This window comes from Ochotona curzoniae, unplaced genomic scaffold (genome assembly GCF_017591425.1).
Source record: "Ochotona curzoniae isolate NIBS_2020 unplaced genomic scaffold, NIBS_Ocur_1.0 contig_4877, whole genome shotgun sequence".
Classification (NCBI taxonomy): domain Eukaryota; kingdom Metazoa; phylum Chordata; class Mammalia; order Lagomorpha; family Ochotonidae; genus Ochotona; species Ochotona curzoniae.
This window is the reverse complement of record NW_024466409.1, coordinates 918,377-939,138: the sequence shown is the minus strand read 5'-3', so window position 1 is coordinate 939,138 and position 20,762 is coordinate 918,377. Positions and strand designations below refer to the sequence as shown.

The 20,762-nt window shown below is 41.6% G+C and overlaps 1 protein-coding gene across 2 annotated transcripts in view; it reads left to right on the top strand.

Moving 5' to 3' along the window:
• The first annotated feature begins 1,294 nt into the window (after positions 1-1,294).
• TSG101 (tumor susceptibility 101) overlaps positions 1,295-20,762 on the top strand; it is a 36,629-nt gene continuing 17,161 nt past the window's right edge. Inside the window, exons 1-5 of one of the 2 annotated variants that reach the window (XM_040988482.1) lie at positions 1,295-1,474; positions 7,109-7,193; positions 7,891-7,956; positions 14,871-15,034; positions 20,338-20,464. In XM_040988482.1, coding sequence (XP_040844416.1) covers positions 1,433-1,474; positions 7,109-7,193; positions 7,891-7,956; positions 14,871-15,034; positions 20,338-20,464 — 484 coding nt within the window. In that variant the 5' untranslated portion in view covers positions 1,295-1,432. The remainder of the gene's footprint in view (positions 1,475-7,108; positions 7,194-7,890; positions 7,957-14,870; positions 15,035-20,337; positions 20,465-20,762) is intronic. The other variant, XM_040988483.1, reaches the window with a different exon arrangement.

The window sequence follows — 20,762 nt, the reverse complement described above, 5'->3', positions numbered from 1 at the left end:
AGTAAGGAAAATTTTTTATAGTTTCACACAATACTCAGGAAGCTTAATCATCACACATGCATTAAGTATAAAATGAAGAAATGAGATTTCATACATTGCTTTCAAATTTTTAAAAACTGTTAGCAAGAAAACTTAGAGACAGTGTATTACTTGGTGCTCTTCCAGTCCTTATAAATGGAGTTGCTATTACTCGGGGTACTCCTGAGCAAGCTGTGGCTTTAAGAGCCGTTTGCAGTCATGTCTATGTGAATGACATCAAGAGCAGATGCGTTGGATAGACTGACCTGTAGTTTGGTTTGACTAGAACTGTATGCTTAACACACACAGTCATCCTGTTGGCATAGTGTGTGGGTGTGTGTGTTTATGCACCCAGGGTTCGTAATATTGTTTCCACATGCTCTGCATTGGGTCATCTTTGCGTATGTGCTATCTTAGAAGCCAGCAGCTTCCAAGTGAGTCAATACCACAACCTTATTATCGTTCTTCACATCATCCAACCCAAGGTTTTAAAAAAAAACTGGCAGTGATGTGGAATAATAACTAGCATGAATCCTCATGATGAACTTCTGTGGGAAACAGAAATCCAGTTGAGACTTAGTACCTACTCTGGGGCTGGACAAGTAATGAGGATGTGAGAATGCTGCCCTCAAGGTCTTAGTGGACAGGCTGTACACAAACGCAGTGCAAGGTAGAAAGCTGCGATGTTGCCATTTATATCTGGGCACACTGAAGTCCTGGAGAAGAAACTGCTGTCAGGCTTCCTGAAAAAGGCAGGTTCCATGCTTTGCTTTTGTGAATGTGGTATGAAGGACTTTCAAGCTCAGGGTGGAGATAGGAAGTGATTCACTTGATGATTAAAAGAAACCTTGGGCATCATTTAATGCAAACCTTTTTGAGCTGCGGGAAAACTCAGTCCCAGCTAGTAGTGCACTTGTTTACTATGATCATCAGGGCGTCAGTGCGGGAACAGTTCTCTGCAGCCCAGTCCCACTGGATGAGTCACTCATTAGGGCTCATTCGCATGCCAGTGGTGCTGCTTGCCCGCCCTGCACCTGCTTCCCTAAGACTCAAGAAATACCTGCCACGCTTACGCCGGCCCAGAGTTTCCACCCTCGGGACAGGGTTGCCTCGTCTGTGGGGTCCGACTCAGGGATACTAGGGCTAGGTTGGACAGAACCCAGCCGTCTTGGGGCCGCAAGCCCGCAGGGCGGTCACCCTTCTCCGCAAGATCGCGTCCACCCTTCTCCGCAGGACAGCGGCCTCGGAAGTGACGTGTGGGAAGCGGAAGTGCTTGGTGGTGCTGACTTCCTGTTATTAGAGGCGCGGGTAGGGGGCTGGCCGCCGGGTTCGTGATTGTCTGCGGCCACCTGGGGCAGCCCCGGAGCGGCTGACCCTCTCTGCCTGCGGGGACGGGAGTCACTGGGTGGCAGTCATGGCGGTGTCGGAGAGCCAGCTCAAGAAAATGGTGTCCAAGGTGAGGCCCGGCGCGCTCCCGCTCCTCCCTCTGCACCCGGTCCGGACCCGCCAGTCCTGTCCGGCCCAGTGAGCCTCCCGAGCGGCCCGATATCCCCGCGTCTTCCTCGGCCACCGGCCCGGCCCGGGGTCCCGAGCGCCTGTCGCCTCCGCTGCCCGGGTCCCGAAGCCGGGAAGGGGCCGGGGGAGCGGCCGTCAACAAAGGCGGGGACCTGCCACCTGCCGCCAGCTCCGCTCCGTGCCCCACACGCCTGGTTCTGGACCCGAGGCAGCCCTCCCGCAGTCCTGCAGGACTCGAGAGTGGGGGGTCCGTTAGGTGTTGGCCCCCAGAGATGCTGGCCTTCTCAGTCGTGCAGCCCCTCGTGCTCAATACCAGCAGCGCGGGCTGCTTGGGCTTAATTAATTAGGAACTCCCGAGGAGCCAGAAGACGTGGCGCTCCCTTACCCCAAGTGAAGTGAATAGAATAACATTACCATTTCGCGAATTTGCTGGCAGTTTCAGCTGTTACTCGTTAGACTCTGCTTCTTACAGGGCGTATTTATTAACGTGGAACTTAAATTACGGACCGCACAGCTCAAGGCTGGTGTGTTCTCTGTCAGAACATTTAGGCAGCTTGTATTTTAAAGTCGTGATTTGTTTTGTTAACGATTTGTAATGTGACACCTGACACCAGCACAGAATAGTTTTTACTTTGTTTTCCTGTAGTTCATTAGAGATCATTGAAGATACATGTATTCAGTGGTTGAGAATTTTGGATTAAAAGAGTTAGATACTCAGTCAAGCAAGAATGGAAATGGTTTGTTGTACTGAAATGTTCTTAGGGGTAAAATTTTGCTTTAAAATGGCTCTTTTCTAGTAAAACTCGTCCTCTTCTTGACTGAAGGCAGACCGCCTCTAAAGAGAAAGTCACTGCTTTCTAAACTGATGTGTGTAGCTTGTCTAAAGGTACCTGCCAGACCTCTTGATTTTAATTGTAAAGCAGTTGTCTTTAATTACAGAGGAGGCTTTGAGGGAACTAAAGATTGTGACCCAGGTAAAGGTCTGTGCTGTAACAGTTATATGTTACCTCATGACAAACAGTACTTTTTATTGCACCAAAATAAACTTACCTTTCAAAATATCTTCATATTTCAAATTGTTCAAGAGAATAAGCTTGCATTCTTACTGGTGTATCTATGAAATTTCTGTGTAGGCATAGGGAACCTTTTTTCTGCCAAAAGCCATTTGGGTATTTATATCATTCACTGGCCATACTAAATTTTCAACTTAAAAAAGTAGTTTGCTATGGATGTATTGGAGTTTGAGTCATAGCTGTGTTTGCCTTGGCAGACCCTGCTGGACATTCCCCACCCCTACATGGGAGAAGTCACTACTGAGTGGGTAGAAGAGAGCTGGCACATTAAAGATTGTACCTCGCTCTGTGTATGCTGGGCATACAAGAATGAGCAGTCAGACAAAATTACAGTTCTAGATTTACATTATCATGGAAGGGAATAAGCCAGTCAAAAAGTATGTCAGATAGCAGCTAGTAAAGGAAGGCCTTTTTGGAAGAGCTATTTGAGCAGAAACCTGAAAAAGATAAGGAAATAAACTTTGAAACAGTGTGGGTAGCAACCTTCCAGGACAGACGCAGGAATCTGTCATGCATGGTAGAGGAACAACAGAGGTGGACTGGTGCCCTGGGTGTAGACTGCCATTGTAGGAGGGGCAGATTCTGCAGGGCATTGAGGGAGGGAGGCTGGAAAGACTTGGGCATTTCTTTGGAGTATGTGGGAAACCACTGTTTAAAAAATCATTTTAAATAATAAATGAAGGTGACTTCATAAAGGTTGTGGGGAAAATTAAACTAAAAGATGATTATTTGGGGGCCCGGCACTGTAGCCTAGTGATCAGATTCTTGCCTTGCAACCTCCAGGATCCCATATGGATGCTGGTTCATGTCCTAGCTGCTCCACTTCCCATCCAGCTCCCTGCTTGTATCCTGGGAAAGCAGTAAAGGATGGCGCAAAGCCTTGGGACCCTTCACCCATGTGGTAGACCTGGAAGAAGCTCCTGGTTTCGGATCAGCTCAGACCCAGCCGTTGCAGCTGCTTGGGGAGTGAACCAGTGGATGGAAGATCTTTCTGTAAATCTGCCTTTCTAACAAAAAATCTTTTTAAAAAATGTTTATTTTTGTGTAAAACATTTTAAAATCCATGTGTAAGAGGGTTCTTCAACAAGTTCATGCAAAATATCTATTATTAAAAGTGCACATGGATTTTCTAACTTTGTACCAAAACTTACCTTTTAACTCCATTTTCACCAACTCTTTGAAGTAATACATGACTAGCTCCTGTGAGACTATAAGGTGGTAAGAGTACAGATGGAAGCACACCCTTAAAGAGACTTGAACTTTCATCTAGATGAGAGAGAAGTGCTGTTTGCTGTGTTTAAACTGTGGGGATAGAAGTGATCGGCTTCTGACTATATTTTATAAGCAGAGCTAGCAGGAATTCCTGACAAATATGCTGTGGCTGCAGAGGAAAGGCGTCAAGGAGAACTTCCAGGTTTGGAGCCCGAGTGGCTGGAAGGAGATACATATTATGTGTGTGTGTATATATATCCAGACCATTTCTGTGTATATGAAAGAAGTAGGCAAAGTATATTTGGAGGGAAGGTAAGATGTTTAATTCATGTTCAAATTGCCATTTCCTGGTTAGCCAAGTGGAGATACCACATTGCTAATTGGCTATAGAGTATTCCCCTCTTTTCTGAGGGAGGTATGTTCTGGGACCCCTGGTAGATACTGGAAACTGAATAGTCCTGGACCCTGTTTGTGCAGTGTGTTTTCCTACATATCTGTGATAAAGTTTATGCAGTAGGCCTAACGAGATCAACAACAGTTACAATAAAGTAGTTATGACTCTAGTACAGTAGCATCACTTCTTTTGTACCTTAAGGTCATTAAGTAAAATGAGTTTCTTGAACACAAACATTGCCACAGTCAGTATAAAATCCAAGATGACTGCTAAACAGTTGACAGGGGTGAGTAATGTATACAGAGTGCATATACTCAACAAAGAAGAGTTCTAAAATTGTGATACTAGTTGGACAACGCTGAATGTATTGGGAAAACATTGAGCTGTGTACTTGAAATGTGTGAGTTATGGAGCATAGGAGATATATCAATAAAGCTCTAAGAAATGAGATGGATGAGATACTATACAATGAAAGAGATTTTAAAGATTTATTTATTTTTATTTGAAAGAATTAGATAAAGATATCTTCCATCTTCTGGTTCACTGCCCAAATGGCCACAAATGCCAGAGCTGAGCTGGTCAGAAGCTGGAAACTGGAGCCTTCTCCGGGTCTCCCATGTAGATACAACAGCCCAAGGACTTGAGCTGTCCTTGATGCTTTCCAAGGCTGTTAACAGAGAGCTGGATTGGAAGTGGAGCAGCTTAAGCTGGAACTGGCACCCATATGGAATGCTGACACTGTAGGCAGAGGATTCACTGTACCAACCACTTAAGAGATGTTTTAGCACATTGTACAATAATCTGTTTCTTCAGTCCTGATTCAAAGAAACTATATATATTTTTTAAACAAGAGACTAAGTATTTGGTGATATTGAACAAGTGATTAGTATACTATGGCCTTTTTAAAGTTCCCATTTTTTTAAAGATAGGATATGTTGTCATAATTCAGAATGCTACAAGATGAAAAAAGGGGTTGGATTTATAAATTAAATAACATTGGTTGTGCTGATGATTATTGAAACCTGCTGTTGGATCAAGAGTGTTCATTATATTGTTCTCTCTACCTTTGGAAATGCAGTTGTCTTAAGGTTTTAAGAAGAAAGTGTAAGGCCTGGCATGGCAGCCTATTGGCTAAAGTCCTTGCCTTGCATGTGCTGGGATCCCATATGGGCACTGGTTTGTGTCCTGGATGTTTCACTTCCTATCCAGCTCCCTGCTTGTAGCCTGGGAAAGCAGTGGAGAACAGCCCAAAGGCTTGGGACCCTGCACTCGCGTGGGAGACCCTGTCTTCTGACTTCTGATTGGCTCAGCTATGGCGGTTGTGATCACTTGAGGAGTAACCCAGTGGAAAAAAGATCTTTATCTCCTTCCCTCTGCATTTCTGCCTTTCCAATGAGAATAAGTAAATCTTAAAAAAAAAAAAAAAAGTGTAGAAAGAGAGCAATTAAAAGACAACAAATGTAAGCAGCTTGATGCATGACTTTTTTCCACAAAAAGGAACTGAGAAAAATGTGATAACCAAAAGGGCATGAGAGCTCAGTAATAGGTTTGCTTTTGTGAATAACATGGGAAAAATGAGAAAGAAGTCTGCCTAGAACTGATCCCACAGTGTGGAAAAAGTGGAGCTATGGAGTGCAGGGGGAACAAAAATTCTAAAGAATAGACATCTTGGATTTACTTCCTAATTTTTCTTGTATTTTCTCTCATTCTCTGTCACCCTTTTTGGTTCGGTTAGACTTCTTTCTTTTTTTCAAAATTTATTCATTTTTATTAGAAAGGCAGATTTACAGAAAGATCTTTCATCTGCTGGTTCACTCCCCAAGTGGGCTTGATGGCTGGAGCCAAGCTGATCCGAATCCAGGAGCTTCTTCCAGGTCTCCCACACATGTGCAGAGTCCCAAGGCTTTGAGCCATCCTCTTCTGCTTTCCCAGGCCACAAGCAGGGAGCTGGATGCGAAGCAGAACAGCCAGGACGCGAATCATTGCCTTTATGGGATCCTGGCGTGTGCAACGCAAGGATTTACCCACTGAACCATCATGCTGGGCCCCGCTCTGTTAGGTTTCTTTGGCTTAATATTGTATCTTGTCTGTCTGTCTTAATTCGGTATTATGTGTTCCTGTGTTACTCCTAAGAGCTTTTGTTTTGTGGTTACAATACCATTTTTTCCTTTCCTTAAAATTATTGGTCCTAATTGTTTTGGAAGTTCTATTAACTAACCTTAACTATTATTAGTTCCCTGATGTCTGATCTGCATATGGGAATCTTGCTGGAATAAATGACTGCTGCATCCTAAGAGGGAAGCACTGGGACCCCACACAATAGCATAGTGGTTAAAGTCCTTGCCCTTGCACGCCCAAGATCTATATGGGCGCCGGTTCTAATCCCTGGCAGCCCCGCTTCCCATCCAGCTCCCTGCTTGTGGCCCGGGATAGCAGTCGAGGAATGCCCAAAACCTTGAGACCCTGCACCCGTGTAGGAGACCCGGAAGAAGTTCCTGGCTCCTGGCTTCGGATGGCTCAGCTCCAACCATTGCGGCCACTTGGGGAGTGAATCATTGGAGCAAAGATCTTCCTGTCTGTTCCTCCTCCTCTCTGTATATCTGACTTTCCAATAAATAAATACATCTTAAAAGAAAAAAAGCACTAAAAGCTGATAGAAATTGTGTGCATACGTGGTGCTTGTCAGCCATTGAACATCAGTGTCCTTATGATCAGATGAGGGTCAAGACCTCTGATTTCTTCATCTTCTGCCAGAGGGAAAGCTACTGAGATTCTTTCAGGCTTTAACTAATATTAATGAGAAGTGAAGTGAAAACCATTGTGTTTTTAAGAGTGCTCTGTGGAAAATAGAATTTTAAACTAAAATTTTAAAAATTTTGTATGATTTGCTTTTCAGTACAAATACAGAGACCTAACTGTACGTGAAACTGCCAATGTTATTAATCTCTACAAAGATCTCAAACCTGTGCTGGATTCATATGGTGAGTCTGCAATCAGAACACTCAGTACTGTTGACTTCATTTATTTTGTTCAAGAACATTTTCAAGTTGGTTGGTTTTTAAGTTGTAGGACTAAACCTCTACATGATGAAAAGTGTTGGGGTATAGGAAATTATAAAATTCAATAGTAATAATATGTTAAGTTTTTAAAGAAATGCTCTGACCTAGAACTATGCAAATTTAAGCATAGGAAGCAATTTTAAATGTAATCTGGTTCACATTTTCCTAAGTGTTATGCATAGACTTGTCTGTATTTGTGAAAACTTATTTTAATTCTGTGGTTTAATACTACATTGAAATTGAGAATGACAGTGGATGGAGAAAAAGATTGACAGTTTCTAAACCATAGATATTAGATTAATATTTAGTATCATTTGGTAGTATCATTTTTAAACATGTTTGGTCATGTCCATCGGAGACCAAGAGCTTCAGTTTACTGGGTCAATAACACTCACATCCATTTTTCACATATTCAAAGCATCTTTTCTTGTAATCTTTCCCAGTTGATCCCATTGAGTGAGTCAACAAAGGATTCTTTGTCACTGGACGGAATGGATGATGCATTAGCAAGTTATTCCTTTCAAGCACAGTAATGAATTTTAGCCAGTGTTTCTAAAAGAGTAACTTATAAAAGCATCTGTAACATGCTCATGATTACATTCCTGATCTTTTCTTTCAGTTTTCAATGATGGCAGTTCCAGAGAACTCATGAACCTCACTGGAACAATTCCTGTGCCTTATAGAGGTAAATAAGTTTTTAGTATCAGTGCCTGTTTTTTTTTTTTTTAAAGACAGATTTTTTTTCATTTATTTACTTTACTTGAAAGAGTTATGGAGAGAACGAGGGACGGACAGAGAGATCATCCATCTGCTGTTCATTCCCCAGATGGCCACAACTGACAGAGCTGGGCTTCTTCCAAGTCTCCCACATGGGTGCAGAGACCCAAGGACCTGGGTCATCCTCCATTGCTTTCTTATGCAATTAGCAGAGAGCTGAATCAGAAGTGGAGCAACTGGCACTTGAACCAGAATCTATATGGGATGCCTGTACTGCAGGTGGAAGATTAGCTCATTGCACCAACTAGCTGATCCCTGATGCATTTTGATTACGTAATAAATACACAGTTACTTCAAAGAATTAACAAAACTGGATTTAAAAGATAAGTTTACTTTGGTGCAAAAATTTTTGAAAGACATACAGTTCTTCAAGCATTTTTTTAAAGATCTATTGATTTTTATTAGAAAGTCAGCTATACAGAGAGGAGAGACAGAAAGCTCTTTTGTCCGTTGGTTTACTCCCCAAGTGACTGTAATGGCCAGAGCCTAGCCAATTCAGAGCCAGGAGCCAGGAGCTGGGAGCTTCTTCCGGGACTCCCATGCAGGCACAGGGTTCTAAGGATTTAATCCATCCTCTACCGCTTTCCCAGGCCTCAAGCAGGGAGTCGAAGGGAAGTGGGAGCTGCTGGGACATGAACCGGTGCCCATATGGCATTCCGGCACCTGCAAAACAAACACTTTAGCCTCTAGGCTACCATGCCTGGCCCCATTTTCCATGTACCTTTGAAGACCCTTCATATGGTGCCAGAGAATTAAACTTTCGTGTGGCTTTTAAAGTTTCTAGCCTTCTGAAGTTTTTTTGTTCTTTAATGTTTGTTTATTTTCTGTCTACTTGGAAGGCAAAGCAAGAAAGGGGAGGATATCTTCTATCTGTTGGTTTACTTCCAAACACTGCAACAGCCAAGGGTAGACTGGATCAAAGCCAGGAACCTGGACTCTGTCTAGGTTTCTCATGTAGGCGTCAGGTGCCCATGTACTTCACCCGCCTTCTGCTGCCTCCCCAGACACGTTAGTGAGAAGCTGTATCAGAAGTACAGTAGCTGGAACTCAGACTGGCTTAATAGAGGCTGCAGGCATTCCCTAGCAGCAGCTTAATCCACTGTATCACAATGCATACCCCAAATACTAACTTGTCATTGATAGTCATATGGTAGCAGCAATTCACTATGTCAATGCAGAGCACACAAGCAGAGATCTTCTATCTGCTTGTTTATTCCCTGTTTACCCACAACCTCCTGACTTGTCCAAGCCCAAACCAGAGCCCAAGAAGTCAGTCTGTGTGTCCTTTTTGAATGGCAAAGACCCCAGATCTTCAGCCATTATCTTCTGCCTCCCAGGGTATACATTAGCAGGAAGCTGGAATCAGGAATGAAGCTGGTGATTCCTTATGAAGGACTATACCATTGTAGTAAAATGGGGAAAATCTGTCAGGGGTGGGAGTTTGGGGGGGAATCCCAAGCTATACAAATTATACCACATAATTCAAACATTAAAAATTAAAAAAAAAAAAAAAGAAAGAAAGAAACAGAGCTGGGACTCTAACCCAGGACTCGAGCATAGTTTCCAGATGTCTCAAGTGGTATCTGAATCAGTGCGCCAGATACTCTTTCCTGTCTTAAAACTTGTTTACTCAAGATACATCAACAAGCAAAAGCCCACATGCACTGGGTAAATTTAATATTTCATAGACTCAAAGAATCTTAGAACTAAAAAAGGGTCTTAGATGCCTTCTAGTCAACTTCCTGTATCATTCAGACTTCTTAACAGGAAGCTATATAATACAGCAATTAAGAGACTTTTATGTCAGAACACTTAGTAATGAGTTCTCTGTGTTCAATGAACATCTATAACATTTGAATAATGGTGCCCGCATCAGGAGCAATTAAACTATTATTTTAATGTTTATAAAGAACTTGGCACAGAAGCCTAGTATATAATAAATGGGCTGTTAAAAGTAGTTAGTGGAGCAGATGTGTGGCCTGGTGGTGCAGACGCCAGTTAGGAGACTTTTAGCCCACATTGGGATTCCTGGATTTGACTCCCAGTTCTGGCTCCTTATTGCAGCTTATTGCTACTGAATGCCATGGAAGCCATCAGTGATGGCTCAAATAATTGGGTTCCTGCCTCTCACGTGGGAGATGTGGTTGAGTTCCTGGCTCCCAACTTTAGTCAAGTAAGGCTGTTATAGCCATTTACAGAGTGAACCAGTGGGTGGGAGCGCTCATTCTGTTTCTCTCAAATAAATACATTTTTTTTCCTTTAAAGTAACTGTGATTTGGGGGTATGCATTTATCCTGATGGCTAAGATGCCCATGTCCCATGTCTGAGATCCTCGGTTCATTTCAGGCACCACCTTCTGCCTTCACCTTTCTGCAAATGCAGACCCTGGGATAGCTCAAATAGTTGAGGTCCTACCACCCATGCAGGAGAGCTGCATAGCCTTCCTGGATCCTAGCTTTGACCCAACTGCCGGAGTCCAGCTCCAGCCGAGTTCAGAGCTCGGGAAGGGTGCGTGGAGTTGGTGATAAAGAAAGACACAGACACTTGGTGCATTCTCACACCAGCTCAAGAAAAAGCTGTCCTTTTTATTTACTGAGACACCTCACAAGCTTCTGCACAAGCAACTAATTATTCTATTTTTACTTCAAGACTAAGGGGGCATGTACAGACATTTGGTCACTCCATCTGCACTTCAAGGCTAGGCAGGTGCCCCTAAAGATAATTCTGCAAAATACTGTATTCATATTCTTCAAAGCAAGCTATTATTTATTCTTCAACAGTAGCCTTGGAGCAACAGCCAGGACTCTAAGGCCAAGGCACATGTGATTACTGCTAGTCAGTAGTACATTCCTACCACATTTCTATTTCTACAATTTACCCATTATTTAAGGGAAAAACCTAAAATCTAAAGCAAAAACTTCAAATGTTAAATCCCCCTACAACTATGGACTTCTACAACCCCATAAACAATAAGACAATAATCAAAAGCATTTTTCTTTAATAAAAGCATCCTTAATTACTCTAGCTAAAAATTATAAAAGCAGCTAAAACAATTACATTTTCTACACTCCTAAAAATTGCAAAGACAAGCTAGCCTTTGAGATAACAATAACTATATTTATTGCCATAGCAATTTCAGCTGTCACTCCCCTCACTTCCATTACTTTATAAAATTCTTATTAAGCCATTTCCCAGAAGGCATGCTATATGTCTGTGCCCGATTTCAGGGCAATGGGTAGGTACAGAATAAGATGTCCAGAAATGGCATGGGTTTAATTGTACTCCTGTGCGCAGTTAAAGGCCCTCACCAAGACATAATCAATAATATTAACTCTCAACCTCACCTTGGTGGTAAAAGCCATCCAACAGGGGCAAACAATGCCTCAATAGATTGCAGAATTCTTAGTGGGGTGCTTGAGTGTCCATGCAAAAAGGTGGTGAAACTGTGTCAAGGTGGTCAGAGAGAAATCCGCTGAGCCTTGCCTAACAGCTGGAAACTCCCCCGGGCCTTTCCACACAAGGTAGCTGTTCTCTTCACACCTTCGTGCCATCCACACCCAGTGCACGAACCCCAGCACCCAACAACAGCCTTAACCTTTCCAGCATTTGGGACGTGAACCAGCAGCTGGTAGCCATGTGTACATGTGTTGTTGCATAGTTCGTTTCTCTTAGCCAGTCAGTTATCTCCTGCTGGAATACTTAATTGACATTGATAAGCATTCAGCTTCATAAGACTGTTCTGTTTTTAGATAGTTCTGTTTGTTAATTATTGCTGGTGACTAATGTGCCCTATGTCCCTATAACTTGCCCTTTTATTCCATATAGTACCTCGTCTACATGAGCCAATAGGGAGAGGAGCTGTGGAGATACAAAAGGGAATAAAGATGTACCTTCTCTGGCAAGAGCTCTATTGGAGAAACAGGAAATTGCAGATAGATGTTTGTACTGCTCTCTAACAGCCGTAGAATAATGTCAAGGGTGCTGAGAGGTTACACAGGTGCACCAGGCCACATGGGAGGATCACTGAGAAAATGAGACTGAGCTTGCTATTCAAAGATGAGTCAGCTATTCGTTACCAGGCATACATTCCAGACGGAGTTCAAAATAATTGAGCATCAGCACTCTGTAAAGCAGGTAGGATAAGTTTAGGAAGTAAAACCTAAGCTAAGTGACTTTGCCTTTGTCATCACCCTCAGGAAATGGATCCAGCCAGGGAGGTGGATATTGTGATTTTGAGTGTTTGCTTATGTATAAGTTTTAGCTAAACATTTTCAGTTCCATCAGCTGCTCTCATATGGCTTAGTTCACAAGTCTTAGTTATTCTGGAGAATTCTTCATTTTCATAAAACAAATGAAAATAATTGGGATAACAATTAAATATGTCTGAGGTGAAATATCTGTATATGTATTTACATGTGGTAAAACTGAATCGAAGGGGAAAGGAGGTATATAAATTATATTAGGTGGTTCAAATGATCTGGGCTTTGAACATCATAAGAAAAGACTGATTTATGCTGAATGAATTTGCTCTGTTGGATCATTTGAAACACTTTTTGGTAGTATATAGTTAAATTTCTCAATTGAGGGCCTGCTGCGATGATTCAATAACTAAATTCTTATCTTGCAAGTACCGGGGTCCCATATGGGTATTAGCCAGATAATGTCCCAGCGGCTGCACACTCTATCCATCTCACTGCTTCTGGACTGAAAAACAGTAGGGAATGACCAAAAGTCTTGGGACCCTGCACCCAAGTGAGAGAAATGGAAGAAGCTCCTGTTTCATGGCTTGGGATGGGTTCAGCTCAGCCATTATGGCCATTTGGAGAGGGAACCAGAGGATGGAAGATGCTTATCTGTCTCCCCTGGTCTCTGTAAATCTGCTTTTCCAATAAAAATAAATAAATTTCACAATGGAGACAGATTATACTACAAAAACCAACATTAGTGCTTCTGAATAACTTCCATGAATATAGAACATGCTTTGGTTAATTACTGGATATCAGCATCTGTTTAGTTGGTCTTTCTGTTTTTCATGTTTTGTGTATTTATTTAAAACATTTATTTTCATTGGAAAGGTAGTTTTAAAGAGAAGGACAGACAAAAGAACCATACACTATTTCACTCCCCAGATGGACACAGTGGCTGGAGCTGAGCTGATCCAAAACCAGGAGCCAGGAGTTTCTTCCAGGTCTCCCACATAGGTGTGGGGTACCAAGGCTTTGGGCTGTCCTTAACTGCTTTCCCAGCCACAGGGAGGGAACTGGATGGGAAGTAGAGCAGCCAGACATGGTCTAGTGTCCATGTGGGATCCCAGCATTTGCAAATAAGAGGGTTTAGCCAGTTGAGCCATTGGCCAGGCCCTGTTTATTTAATTATATAAAAAACAGAGTGACAGGGAAGGAGAGACAGATTTTTTATCTACTGATTCACACCCCAAATGTCTGCAACAACCAGCATTAGGCCAGGCTAACGCCAGGAATCCCAACTGGTTTCCGATGTGGGTAGCAAGGGCCTAAGTTCTTGAGCCATCATTTGCTTCCTCCCAGACATTGCGTTAACAGGAAGCTGATTCAGAAGCCACAAAATAGACACTCCAACATTAGATGCAGACATCCCAAAAAATTGCTTACCCCAGTGCACCATAGTGCCAACCCCAAGAATCAGGTTTTATAATCTGGCTTTTGGCAAGCAAGTCTATATTGTTCTATCACTTAAAAAATATATATTTATTTATTTTTATTGGAAAGGCAGATAGAGAGGAGGAGAGACAGAGAGGAAGATCTTCCATCCGATGGTTTATTCCCCAAGCGGCCGCAAAGGCTGGAGTTGAGCCAAACCTGAGCCAGGAGCCTCTTCCAGATCTCCCATGCAGGTGTAGGATCCCAAGGCTTTGGATCGTCCTTGACTGCTTTCCCAGGCCACAAGCAGGGAACTGGATGGGAAGCAGGGCCGCCAGGATTAGAACCGGTGCCCATATGGATCCCGGCGCATCAAGGCGAGGACTTTAACCACTATGCTGTCACACCAGGCCCGCTTTTATTGTTTGTTTGTTTGTTTTTATTGGATCATCAGATACATATATATGCGGAGAAGGAGAGAAAAAGAGGAAGAGCTTCTGTCCAATGGTTCACTCCCCAAGCAGCTACAACAGCTGGAGCTGAGCCAATCTGAAGCTAGGAACCAGGACCTTCTTCTGGGTCTCCCACACGGGTGCAGGGTCCCAAGGTTTTGGGCCATCCTTGACTGTTTTCAAGGATGTATTGAGTCAGAAGATAACTTATAGGTTAGGATCATGGCACAGTGGTCTATATGCTGCTATCTCTTATAAGAATGCCTAGGTGAAGTCCAAACTGTTCCACTTCCGGATCAGCTTCCTGGTAACACACATTCTGGGAGGCAGCAGACAATGTCTGAGTACTTGGGTTCTGATGCCCGGGTGGGAAACACAGTGGGGTTTGGGTTCTTGGCTTAAACCCGGCCTGCCCGTGGCTATTGGAGGTCCCTGGAGAATGAAGCAGCAGATGACAGATGGGTGTCTGGCATGCTCACTCGCTCACTCTTCCTGCTTTTCAAATAGCGTAAACAATTTGTGAACAGATTTTACAACAGCAGATAGACGCTGGGAGGGTAGTGATCAGTTAGCTCTTTCATTCTGTTTATGTATTTTGCAAACTGAAAATTTAAAAACTGGTATGAAACAGAGCTTCAAGCACAATGTGTGTTGTGGATTTTCAATTGTTTATAGTTCTCTTCCTCACCTATGAAACTAAAATTGAAAATAATAAAAAAATAATACAACTGAAGTTTCTCTTTCTCTCTCAGGTAATACATATAATATTCCAATATGCCTGTGGCTGCTGGACACATACCCGTATAATCCTCCTATCTGTTTTGTTAAACCTACTAGTTCAATGACTATTAAAACAGGAAAGCATGTTGATGCAAATGGGAAGATATATCTTCCTTATCTTCATGAATGGAAACATGTAAGTATAACTTGTGTCCTTTGAATTCACTGTATTTTATATGTTTTGCTTACTGGCATTAGCTTTTTGTTTACTCATATGGAAGATTTCAAGCAGGATAGATAAATGCACTTAATACTAAATTGAGGGTTGTTAGAAAAAACTATTTGTAAAAGTACTTTGCAGCTTACAAAATAAATATGCACTTTAAAAAAAATTGTTTTTATTGGAAAGTCAGATATACAGAGAGGAAGATCTTCTGTCTGATGATTCACTCCCCAGTGAATCATCTGAATTGGCAACAGCTGCGCCAAACCAAAGCCAGGAGTCAGGAGCCTCCTCCAAGTCTCCCACATGGGTGCAGGGTCCCAAGGCTTTGGGCCGTCCTCAACTGCTTTCCCAGGCCACAAGCAGGGAACTGAATGGGAAGCAGGGCTACCAGGATTCGAACCGGCACCCATATGGGATCCCGGTGCGTGCAAGGCAAGAATTTTAGCCGCTAGGCTACTGCGTGAGGGCTGCACTATTTTATTTGCTTGAGTTAAAACTTTAAAAATAAATAGGATTCACATAGTGGAAAGTGCATTTTTAAAAACTTGATATTGGTGGAACTCAGATCTCCTTACCCAAAGTGTTCTTTTTCTTTCTTTCTTTCTTTCTTTTTTTTTTCAAAGTGTTCTTTCTAAGAATAATAGTAGGGAACTTCTGTTCTGTCTCCTATGCTATTATTGTGGCAGACCAATGTCCACATCAAAAAACAACAAAGGAAGCCAGACAAAATAGTAAAGGTTTGTATTTGGAAGGCTTTGGGAAGTTGCTGAGGCTGTTAAGACTTGAAAGGCCAGCTTATGTATAGAGAACAGAGCTGCGAAGAGTCAACATCCTGCCAGTAACTTTTCTCATAGGAATATTTACTGATTCCTGTAGACGAGAGGCTAAGAATCTGGGCAGAGTGCCCTAGCTTGGAAGCAGAGAAACTCTGGAGTCTCTAGCTAACTCTCAGGGCTGAAAGGACCAAACTTGCTGTTCTGTTTATTAATCCTGGACTTTAGGATCCAAGATTTGAGGAAGAAAGGAAACCACGCAGAGCTGAGTTGATCCTCTAAGTCTCGCCTTCCTGACCCTCAGCAGATAAGCTGAATTCCTATGTTATAAAAATGCTGAGACGTTTCACAGAAAGCCTCTGAAGAACAGCCAGCTTCTAAGCAGCACTGGGTTGAGGAGACAAGTGGAGGCTTCTTAGTTGATGCCATTGGAGGAATACATCCTGGGAGAGGGTGAGCTTTACAAGTATCAGCTTAGGGTCATTATTAATTCTAATTATCTTACTGCACAAGGAGAGGGCAAATCCTTGCTACACAGTTTTCATGAAGTCTTTGAACTATACTTGACTTAATTCCTTTGATAAAGGTGAATCTTTTTAAAGGTTTATTTTTATTTAGAAGGCAGATTTTTACCAAGAGAGAAGGTCTTCCAGCGGCTGGTTTGCTCCCCAAATAGCCGCAATAGCCAGAGCTGAGCTGATCCAAAGCTGGGAGCCAGGAGCTTCTTCCAGGTCTCCCACATGAGTGCGGGGGTTCAGGGACTTGGGCTATGGTCCATTGCTTTCCCAAGCCGTAAACAGAGCTGAATTGGAAGTAAACTGCTGGGAGTATAACTAGTGCCCATGTGGGATTCCAGTGTTGCCCCAGCCAAAATAAAAAGGAATTTTACAACACTGCTGAACAAAAACACAAGTATTTACAGAATATGTAGTTTCATATTCTCTGTATGAATTTCAAAAACAGACAAAATTAAACATGTTTAAGAACTCATTCAAAAGGTAGTATGCTTAAAGTAAAGCAAAAGATTGGCTTTTTTAAATAGAGCTCTATTAAAGACTTATTTCATTATTAAAAAAAGATTTATTTTTATTGGAAAGTCAAATTTACAGAGAGAAGGAAAGACAGAGGGAAAGATCTTCCATCAACTGGTTCACTCCCCACGTAGCCACAGTGGCTGGAGCTGAGCCAGTCTGAAGCCAGGAGCCAGGCTTCTGGGTCCCCCACATGGATGCAGGGTCTCAAGACTTTGGGCCATCCTCTACTGCTTTCCCAGGCCACAAGCAGGGACCTGGAAGAGAAGTGATGCAACCAGGACAGAACTGGCGCCTATATCACAACTGGTGAATGCAAAGCAAGGACTTTCACTACTACGTTACTGCTCCAGTCCCAAATTGGCTGTTCTTAAAAAGAAGTAATTTCCTTTAAACTTTTGTTATGGGCAATCATTTTCTTATCCTGAATGATGGTTGCACAGGTATTTTCTTTATTGTTACTATTTAAAGTCATATTTACATTGCTATATGTACATTTCATAGCTCTAGTAAGAACAATATTGGCAGCTGACTTCAGTAGGAGGGATGAGTTTATTAATCCTAATTCTGATGATCTGTCATGTACTGCCTAGAAATGTAAAATCTGATCTCTCTTTGCTTATTGCAAAAAACAAACGAGTGAAAGTCTGCAGGGCTTTGTGTGAAAAGGCAATTATAAAAATATTGTGTTTAAATTGATCCTTAGTTGTTGCAGCTAAAATTGCTGCAGTGTTCTTACTCCTCTTTTCATATCCTATATCAAGCTAGTCAGCAAAGTAGTTCTATATTAGTTTGAATTCATGCCCTGTTGCTTTATAATAGACCTAGAAATGCCTGTATTACCTATAGATGAGGTTAATTTTCTTCAAAAGAATTGTTAAAGAATTGAAAACGAATTAAAATACAGATTGCCTTAACAAAGCTGCAGTTACAAGAATGTGTAAATGAAGAAATGATTCATATTACAGTATGGAAGCACTTTGTTAAAGAAACCAGACACAAAGGGTTACATGTTTTATGATATGAAATGTTATATGAAGCAGACAGAAAAGGCAAATCCATGGAGAAAAAAAAGAGTGTGGAGTACTCTTTTTTCTTGTTTCCCTCCCCCCCCCAAACATTTGTCTTTATTTGAAAGGCAGATTTACAGAGAGGGAAATCTTCCATCTGCTGGTTCACACCCCAGATGGCTGCAGTTACTGGAGCTGAGCCAATCTGAAGCTGGGTACTCCCTCCAGGTCTCTGCAGGGTCCAAGCACTTTACCCATCCTCCTACTGCTGTCCCAGTTCGCAAGCAGGGAGCCGGCCCAAAAGTGGAGCAGCTGGGACACAAGCTGGCACACATGGAGGATTAGCTTGCTGAGCCACTGTGTCAGCCCCTGGGGTTTCTTTTTGAAATAAAATGCTCTGGACTTAGATGATGATGGTAATTGCACAGCTTTGTTAGTATACTAAAACCCGCTAAACTAGTTTGCTTTAAGTGGGTGAATTTTACGGTGTGTGAACTATTCCAATTTTTAAGAGTTTGCATGAGGCTATGATTTTATTTCCGAGTGTTCTTGAACTAAAAAGGCTATTACCTATTGGAGCAAGCTGTTTCAGTGACCACTCTATATACCACCTACCATCCACAAATCAGTATACCTTTAAGTATTCACAGATCCTGGACATGCCATTCCCCTGTCAAGCATACACACTCACAAATGCTCAAACAAGAGAAAGATTCTGAAGCAGGGAGAATCATCAGATTTTTCACAGGAAGCTCTGGGAAATGTTATTGTCCTCTTTCATAAGTAAATAAAAATGTGAACAAAAGAGGTAAGCTTGGTTCTTTAGAAAGGTGAAACCTATAACTGACTCTTAACAGAAACAAGTAATAAACGTGGTTAGCTGACCAAAATGATTTAGTGGTTCTTCAGAATCTGATGAACTCAAAGAGAAGTAGGTAAAAGAGACATACACAAAATAAAGGCTTGAAATCAGCCAAGAAAAAAACCAGCCCGTTTCATAATTTATTTATATAAAATGAATAAATTTCACATTTTTCTTTTTTTTTTTTTTATTGTTGCTTACATTGTATTATGTAGTACAGTTTTATAGGCGCTGGGGATTTCCCCCACCCCTCCCATACCCCTCCCCCCATGGTGGATTCCTCCACCTTGTTGCATAACCATAGTTCAAGTTCAGTTGAGATTCATTGCTTGCAAACACTTGCCTAGCATAAAGTTCAGCGTCTTATTGTCCAGATAAGTTCAGTGGCCTCTTGGGGAGACCTTCTATGGTCTGAAGATAGGTCTAACAGAGTAAAGATCCGGTCAGTTAAAAGCCCCAACAAGGCCTCAGTATCAATATACAACATTATGGAATTAATTGACATAGTATTGGGTAAACAATATGTTAAAAATAATGCAAGTTCCCTTCTTCGAAACATCTGGGTTGAGACAGTATCAATGACAGGTTCAAAAAAATAACAAACAACCAAACAAAAAATTACAGGTTAAATCAAGGCAAACATGTGGTATCTAATCTTTTGGGATTCGCTCATTTCCCTTAGCATTATAGTTTCCAGTTGTGCCCATTTAGCCACAAAGAACTGCATTTTGAAGCACAGGGCCTGCTTATCCCTCCCTCTTTTTCCCCTTATCACAGTTTCATATTCATTCACTTCATGGTTATAGACTATGTTAATATTCTGGTGTGTAGAGGTACGACAGTGAGTAGAAGGGAAAAAAGTGGAAATGCTGATGTTACTCAGGAGCATTGACTCAGGCTGAGCATGACCACAGCAGTTCATTCCCAGGTTGTTAATATCACACAGATTACATTTTTTGGTGCTCTGTGTATTAGTTGTCACAAATCAGAGAATACACTTATCTTTTGAGGACTGGTTTATTTCACTAAGTGTGATGGACATTGATATACATTTGAGAAAATGTTTACTACTTTTTTGGGGGGAAAAAAGGTACTCTTTTTGTAACTATTATTGAAAGAAAAGACCCTTTAATAATTTGTATATTCCTAAGTTTGAAACTACCTATAATTTTAATATTCATATTACTATCTTTAATAAAAGTTAAAGAATATGTTTTCAGGTTAACAGTGTCATTTATAAAAGGCCATAAGTATTATTAGGTTTATTGTTTATATCAATCCCAGATTTTGTACCAGCATTCTTAAGTTGTCTACTTACAATAAAGTAGGCTTTGTTGGTTCTGTGAAGTCAAATGAAAAAAAACACAATCTGAATTTTGCAGTGTACTCCTCTGGTTCGTTGTCTTTAAAAGTGTGCATGAAGCAAGGGCCACAAGTAAATATTATTTAATACTCCCAAAGTTTTTTAAATGTATTTCAGAATTTTCATGATTGAAGTTCTTCAAAGAAAACTGTCAAAGTGATGAGAAATGGCTAGACTTCCTTTTTTCTAAGAAGTGACTCAGTTTGTTGATTTGGATTTCTCTTCCGTTTTCAGCCACAGTCAGACTTGCTGGGGCTTATTCAGGTCATGATTGTGGTGTTTGGAGAAGAGCCTCCAGTTTTCTCTCGTCCTACTGCTTCAGCATCCTATCCACCCTACCAGGCAACAGGACCACCAAATAGTAAGTACAATTGAGATTTTACTTTTAAACTTAGATAACACAGAAAGCCTTATAAAAATTTTTAACGGCTTTATTTTGCTTTTTAGTATGTCAAGTTAGTGGAATTTTTGGAGGTATTCTGAGACCCCACATCTACATGTACAGATTTCTACCAAAGACTGGCACATGGGCTTCTGTCTGTGGGTAGTAATCTAAGTATGGATTTATTAAATTCCAGAGTGGAGGAGAAAGAATGCTGGAAAAGAGCTAGGTTATTTTTTTTAATTGTGCATGCTGTGAAATAGCCTTTATTTAATCA